The sequence below is a fragment of the Hordeum vulgare genome, chromosome 6H (genome assembly GCF_904849725.1).
Source record: "Hordeum vulgare subsp. vulgare chromosome 6H, MorexV3_pseudomolecules_assembly, whole genome shotgun sequence".
NCBI lineage: Eukaryota > Viridiplantae > Streptophyta > Magnoliopsida > Poales > Poaceae > Hordeum > Hordeum vulgare.
Genome location: NC_058523.1, coordinates 527,395,166 through 527,402,777, shown reverse-complemented (window position 1 = coordinate 527,402,777; position 7,612 = coordinate 527,395,166). Strand labels below are relative to the sequence as shown.

At 52.4% G+C, this 7,612-nt stretch overlaps 1 protein-coding gene across 1 annotated transcript; it reads left to right on the top strand.

The window, feature by feature from the left end:
• The first annotated feature begins 4,757 nt into the window (after positions 1-4,757).
• Positions 4,758-7,416, top strand: LOC123403126 (serine/threonine-protein kinase RIPK-like). The gene is made up of 3 exons (XM_045097089.1): positions 4,758-5,467; positions 5,582-5,718; positions 6,538-7,416. Exons 1-3 carry the CDS (start codon positions 4,909-4,911, stop codon positions 7,216-7,218), a joined length of 1,377 nt encoding a protein of 458 aa, XP_044953024.1. The 5' UTR covers positions 4,758-4,908; the 3' UTR covers positions 7,219-7,416.
• The last annotated feature ends 196 nt before the right edge of the window (positions 7,417-7,612 follow it).

The following is a 7,612-nucleotide window of genomic DNA, read 5'->3' as shown; positions in this document are numbered from 1 at the left end:
CCGGCAGCAGGACCAACCTCGTCTCGCGCTCGGCAGCAGGACCAACCTCGTCTCGTGCCGGGCAGCAGGACAAGTCGATGGAGCCCTGTTGGGGACCACCCAGGGGTGTGAAAGGCGGGTCCTTCTCGCTCATATCTGTGGTTGGGGTAGCAGTTGTTCTCGGGTGAGGTGGTGTCCAGGTCTGGGTTGTTGGGGCGGCGGCCCTGATGATGATGCCGCGGTGCTCATGGTAGAGCCCGTGGCTAGGTGCTACCCGGTGCCCATGGCCGTGTGGGCGGCGTGGTCACGGGGTGTGGCTCTGGTGGTGGTGAGTGTTGACCGGGGTGAAAACCTGATCCATCTTTGGATGGACCGGCGGCGGCGTAGCTCGCTCCCTTCTTGAAGGCGTCGTCGTGGCTCTCATTGCCCTCATGTTGCTTCAGGGGAAACTCTGATCCTCGGGTCGGGCAGTGGCGGCATTCTGGTGTCGTAACCTTCCTGAAGGCGCCGCCTTGGAGCACACGGTTTGTCATATGCGGCTTCATCTCTTCGCCGTGGCGTGTTTACGACTGAGAACTCCTCTTGCTCTTGTAGTGCTAGGGGTAGTGTTGCTACGCTCACTGTCTATGTGTCCTGCCTTGGATGTGTGCGTGGTTTGTGGTGGTGTGCTTGTGTTGTGATGACGTGGGTCTATATAAGATGATCGACGTTGGTTGCTTTATTTATAAAACGGACACGAAAGTCTATTTTATAAGGTACAATGATAATAAAACGCTATCAGGAAAGATAAAATAGAAATGCTACAGTGTGCATCACAGCACGACACGTAGATGATGGCTGAAAATCTGTATACCCACCATGGAATTGCAGCATCCCTACTCTCTCTTTTTAATGAAATAACCGCATCTCTACTCTTACAGCAAAGTGCAAGAGCCACAACACTGTCAACACACGTGCATCCTGGTCATAAGTATATAATTAAATACTCGCTCAGTTTTATACTCCCTCCGTTCCATAATATAAGTCTTTTTAAAGATTTCACTAGAAGACTACATACGGATTTATATAGACATGCTTTAGAGTGTAGATTCACTTATTTTGCTCTGTATGTATATAGACTCTATATACGGATGTATATAGACATGCCCTAGTGAAATAGCTTAAAAGACTTATAGTATTTAGGCTGGCCATAGTGGGGAGTAACATAGTAGTAACATCACACATTACAATGCAAATTTGCTTATGTGGCAGTGAGTTAATGAGGAGAGAGGTGCTTGTGGTAACTAGCTATGTTACAGTAACATCACACATACCAATACAAAATGAGTCTATATCCTAATTAATATAACATCCCACAAATGTTACTACCCACTATGAAGGTAGTAACATAGACCAGTAACATGTGCATGTTACTTGGCTAAGTTACTCCCCACTATGAGCAGCCTTAGGAACGGACGGAGTATAATTAAATGCTCACACACACGGCCGGCCAGATCGCGGCGACGCCATCACACAGCCACGCAGGCACACGCGCGCCCATTGAGTTCTGGCTGGCTAGCCGCCGCGGCGTGTGGCGCAAGATCACACGTTGCTTCCGTTTACACGTCCGTCCGTACACGCGCGCGGAATTAGCAACGGCCAATCCCCATCCACCTGCCACTTCCATCGAGCTGCTTGCTTGCTTGTGGGAGTAGCACCTAGTGGTGTCAAATTTATAGTGTAAACCATTGACTTGTGGGAGATTGGAGTGGTTTATTCATATACTATAATTTGACTGGCTGACGTTCAGACGTTGTGAGAGGGAACGGTCGCGGTCGCGCGTTGTGTTAGACCCCGATCGATGGATCGGTTGGCTGACAAATTAAAAGACGTGTGCATGTGAATGAATGGGTCGCCAGCTTCTCGTCCCGTCTCGGCGGTAGTTAATTAATTAGAATGTCCTCAAGACTTTGTTTACACGCGGTAGAAGATGGCTCGATGCATGCAGTGCTTGTGGTTGATATATAGTGTAATATAAACTTGCAGCATATATAGTCCAAACTAACATGTTGACAATACACAGTATGGACGTCCGGATCAACCCGCGGCGCACAAGTTTATGTTGCTAGAGCATATCGGCAAAGAAAGAGACACCACAGCTTTCCTTTGAACACGCCAAATCGATGCATGGGGTGGCGAAATGTTGCATGGCCAGGAGAAAGGCAAATCTTTAGTTCCGCCTGACCTAACTTTCGACGGCGCTTAGTAGAACGAGGGCACGTACTTAGTTATTACTGCTACAGGAACAGCAGGTAGTAAAACACAAGAGAAGGCAACCCAAGCTTCTAAAAAAAAGGCAACACGGCTTTCTAGATTGTGATCTCCCAAAGAGAAAGACCAAACATCCACGCTCAAACGTTGACAAGTACGCCCGGCCGGATAAAGCTAGGTACGCACAGGAGCTTTCTTTAGCACAATGCTATAAGCAAATCGTAGATGGATTTTTTTATTCAGTTTCATGGAAAATGATCGACACTCGGGAGGCAAAAGCTCCTTATGATAAATAAAACATTATCATAGATGTACAAATAGCCCAGATGCAAAATCTGGTCCAAGACCTTTTCTCGGGAGTCAATGGACGGTTACCCGTCACCCTTTGGGACGTACAGGTATGTAACGGGAGGTCACGTACGTCACGGACGCGTAATGCATATCGCCAGGTCGTCGCCCCATGCACGCATGCATGCACCTCGCATGCCGCGCGCTAGCTCGAGGAAGAGCCTCCAATCCTAAACGTGCGTAAATCCACATGTTTCACCGTTGTTTTTTATGACAAAAGATGCTGCTCCAAGACCGTTGCCTCGGACAACACGTACGCACATGCAGATCGATATACAGAGGCGAAGAAGGTTCTGCGCTGCACTTTCGCCTGGCCTTCCCCAGCCACTGCCCTTTGACAAAAGACGTCTGTGCAGAGGAAGAAAAAAAAACCACACGCGACCAGTTGGTCAAATCATATTTCATCCTACGCAACTGCTAGCACCGTTTGATCGGGCCGTGCGTGCTTAGCTTAACTGCGTTATAATCAACTGCATAAGTGGATATCGATCGCAACGTGTGTAGTTGAGCCTTTCAACACTGTCAGCAAACATATTCGAGGTTTCCAACAGCTTCCTGCTGCTCAGGCATCTTCGTTTCCAACAGCTTTTCAGCTAGACGTACGATAAGATCGGTGAACAGCGTTATGAGTTTCCATGGCAGTGCTTTGAAATTTTCTACACTAATCTTTTCAAGAAAATATACATGTTGTCGAAATCCCCATAGTTGTTGAGAATTAAACTAGTATAGCAATTAACAGGAGAAACATACCTACGCCCGAATTGGTCTTGTCAAAGACGCCTCTTGATTAGGCTACCAGTGGGCGCGTCGCCATCTTACCTTCGACGTGAGAGCGACTGGCCTACGGTACGACGCTGCAAGCTAGCTAGCGCACAACAAAACACCTTAGCATAACCGCATGGCATATGTGGTAAGCAACCTATAAACTATTCAAACAAACAAAAAAAACGCCTTAGTATAGTACGATAGCCGGCCAAACGCATCGTTTCCAAAAGCGAGAGGCACCCACAAGAGTTCCCACAGCGCTGACACTGACACATATATAACGCGCAGCTCAACCCTTCCATCGTCAATCTCACACTATTAAACCGTTAATTTCCCCCATCAATCTCAAACTATTAAACTGTTAATTTCTCAAATGGTAACTAAAGGCAGGTGGCCATTTCTCAGCTTGTTTGCCCGATCGATGCTGCCGATTCCCTCAAAGCATCTCCAACAGCAGCACAAAAATAGCGCGTTCAATAAAAAATTTAGCACATCACTGTAGCACTTTTAAAACACGAGGACCGGAGTATCTTCAACGGATGCGCGTTAATGGAGCGCCCAATCCAACCCAATCCAACGACCCCACCGGCAGCAGCACAAAGTTTGTTACGCGCGCAAGCGGGCGCACCAAATATGCTACGCGCGATAGCGCTTTTCAAGGCGCGTCCAAAAGTTTTTAGCGTGCGCACTGTTTTACAGCGTCTATTGAAGCTGTCCGACATCCAAAAAACGAATTTTTTATCATGCGGAGCATTTTTTAAACAACTGTTGAAGATGGTGTCAGCAACCATCCGAACTCCGAAGACGCAGCTAGCGGTGTAAAAGAAACGCCATCGATTTCCCGGCAAAGAAAAGGAAAAGAGGAAATAATAATAATAAGTGGTAAACAAAATTACAACCCATCCCTCGAAATTTTTTTTTGCTACAGCTAGCGTGCATCACAGCGCGTCGACACGTACGAGCAGCATCCCTGTCATGCGCACTGGCCGGAAACCGCATGCCGGCAAGAGAATTGCAGCGCATGCACTCTTGGAGAGCCAAGCACACGAGCTAGAGTCCACACGCGTCGCCGTCGCTACGTACACACGTCGGACGCCGGCCGCCAGCTGCGTTCCGGGTCATTTTTTCCTTGCAGCTAGCCAGCTAGCTAGCGGTCGAGCCAGTCGCACTCACCTTCAACCCACCAGGCCAGCACACAACACCCAGCTCGCCGGAGCAACCTCGCCGTGCAGCATCGACGTCGTCACCGGCCGCGCAGCCCACGCGGGTTCCTTTCATTCGTCTACCTCGCCGCGTCGCTCCGGTCAAACCGTCGACGGGCCCTTCCGTTTACACCCTCCCCCCGTGACCAGGACCCGATCCGTCCGTCCGACCAACCCATCACCCTCACCCCGCTATATATACACACGCGCACGCGCCACCCACCCTCAATCATCCATCTCTTCTCGTCAACCCATCATCCATTCTCCCAATCCCCATTGTTCGTTGCACTCCATCACGACACCCACCAGGGACGAACCACTCGACCTCCATCCATCCATCGACCGCAGCATCGCCGGCGGCACGATGAGGGCGTTCCTGATGGGCTGCTTCCACCCGCGCGGCGGCGCCACGGACCCGGCCGCGGTGGCGGACGGCGACGAGGCGGCCACGGCCACGGCCACGGCCAAGGCCACGGCGCCGCCCACCAGGAAGGGCAAGAAGAAGTCGATGCGGCGGGCGCCGAGCGCGACGGCGAGGCTGCGCTCCCTCTCCTTCGACGACCTGTCCCGGACGCTGGCCTCGTCGGGGATGCACGCCTTCACGGTCGCCGAGCTGCGGGCCGCCACCCGCAACTTCTCCGGCAGCCACTTCATCGGGGAGGGCGGGTTCGGGCCGGTCTACAAGGGCTTCCTCGACGACAAGGTGGTCGCCGGGATGCAGCCGCAGCACGTGGCCGTCAAGTACCTGGACGCCGAGGGGCCGCAGGGCCACCGAGAGTGGCTCGCCGAGGTCGTCTACCTCGGCATGCAGCTCAGCCACCCGCACCTGGTCAAGCTCGTCGGATACTGCTACCAGGAGCACCACCGCATGCTCGTCTACGAGTACATGGCCCGCGGCAGCCTCGAGCACCACCTCTTCAAGAGTAAGCAGCACTGCACCAGAGTCGTCATCCATGAGAATTTGTTCGTCCATCACGGTAGTATACATGGCGCCGCCGACATGTTTGCTGATCTGGGATATGGTTCTCGTTGCGCAGATCTGCTGGCGAGCTTGCCGTGGGCAACGAGGCTGAAGATCGCGGTGGGGGCGGCCAAGGGGCTGGCGTTCCTGCACGAGGCCGAGACGCCGGTCATCTACAGGGACTTCAAGGCCTCCAACATCCTGCTCGAATCGGTCAGTGCTCTTCTTCCGTCCCATCCCTACCAACTCCGGCCGGCGGGCATATCATATCCCCGTTCATACCTCCATTAATTTCCTCCGTATACACGCACGCACGACTAGTTCGTACGAGTATATATGATATGATATGATATGATGACCGTCTCCTTCACCCGCTTCCTGCGTACGTACGTGCCAGCACGTTTTGAAACCAGCTAGTTGGCCGATCTCTGTCGGTTTGCTATTTTGTTTTGTTGATCTAGCTTCTCAAAGACTTGATCCGTTGAACGAGCAAAGCCATGGACTAAATCTCGATTAGTACTACTTAATTACCCGTTGGCCACTGACTAGCACAAGTTTTGAATATGCGTAGAAGCAGTAGCCTTTTTCCCGGGTTGAATTGCCCATGCCTCGGACGGGATCGCACAAGCATAAATTAAATGTCCCTGTCAGTGTGAGGAGGTAGGAAACGTACGTACCTGCCCTCGAGGATAATACAAAATTGGCCTCTTCTTGTTCCTAATTAATTCTCCTAGGCTAGGCTGCAGGAGCCGGCCAACATAGTCGCACATGTCTAAATCAACCACACCTACAGCATACATCTACTCCAGTATATATAATCATGATCACCTAACCCAGCCACCATACTTGACACTCCATCTAACCACGTACGTAGTACAAATGTCAAAATACCACACAAGCAGAAACAGTTGGGTACACATCCACCCAAACAACCCTGCACGCACATCACGTGTTTATTACTCCAGTAATTACCATTAACACACGTCGATCGAGCGGTGATTCTGACCTTGTGTGGTGGTTATGTTACTGCAGGACTACACGGCGAAGCTGTCGGACTTCGGGCTGGCCAAGGAGGGGCCGTCGGGGGACGACACGCACGTGTCCACCCGGGTGATGGGCACGCACGGCTACGCGGCGCCGGAGTACATCCTCACGGGCCACCTGACGGCGAGGAGCGACGTGTACAGCTTCGGGGTGGTGCTGCTGGAGCTGCTCACGGGCCGCCGGAGCGTCGACAAGCGCCGCCGCGGCCGCGAGCAGAACCTCGTCGACTGGGCGCGCCCCTACCTGCGGCGGCCGGACAAGCTGCACCGCGTCATGGACCCCAGCCTCGAGGGCAGCTACTCCGACCAGGCCGCCGCCAAGGCCGCCGCCGTCGCCTACAGCTGCCTGCACAGCGTGCCCAAGAACCGCCCCACCATGCGCGAGGTCGTCGACTCGCTCGAGCCGCTCATGCGCTTGTGCGGCGACGTGCCCGCCGGCCTGTTCGTCTACACCGCGCCGGAGGCCAAGCTCGTCGACGACGAGCCCGATAAGGCGGCCGGCGAGGAGGCCAAGGACGGCGGCGCTAGCGTGTCGGCGGCGGCGGCGGCCAGGAAGAAGTGCCAGCGCTCGGCCGTGCACGCCGAGAGCGCGGCGCCCAAGTACGCCAGCTCGGTGGCCGGGAAAGAGAGCCGGGGCTCGCCGAGGCAGAGAAGGGACAGAGGGGCGTGAGCAGAACGATGCCACGCGCGTGTTTGCGTGCGTGCGAGAGATGTTTTTTTTTTTGGGTCCAAATTGTGTAAAGTGTACATAGTTGAAAGAACCAGGATGTGTATTCTGTTGGTTGATTTATTTCTTCTTTCTTGGTGACGGTATTTTGTATCCCAAGAGCAAAAGCTGTTAGTACAAAAAAAAAATCCCAGGCCAAAAGCGATGGTGTTCTTTCTTCATTTGCTATCTGAGAGCGTTACCTTTACAAAACGAATCATCTGCAGCGGATTGTTTGGTACAGGGACTAAAACATGTTCAACCACTCCACCATATACTCCCTCTGTTCCAAAATAAATGACTCAAATTTATACTTCCATCATCTCAAAATAAATGGCTTAACTTTACACTAATTTTA

Coding starts and splice junctions, on each gene's coding strand:
- LOC123403126 (XM_045097089.1), top strand. CDS start 4,909: ATGAGGGCGTTCCTGATGGGCTGCTTCCACCCGCGCGGCGGCGCCACG. Junction 5,468..5,581: donor CGAGCACCACCTCTTCAAGA/GTAAGCAGCACT, acceptor CTCGTTGCGCAG/ATCTGCTGGCGAGCTTGCCG. Junction 5,719..6,537: donor CCAACATCCTGCTCGAATCG/GTCAGTGCTCTT, acceptor ATGTTACTGCAG/GACTACACGGCGAAGCTGTC.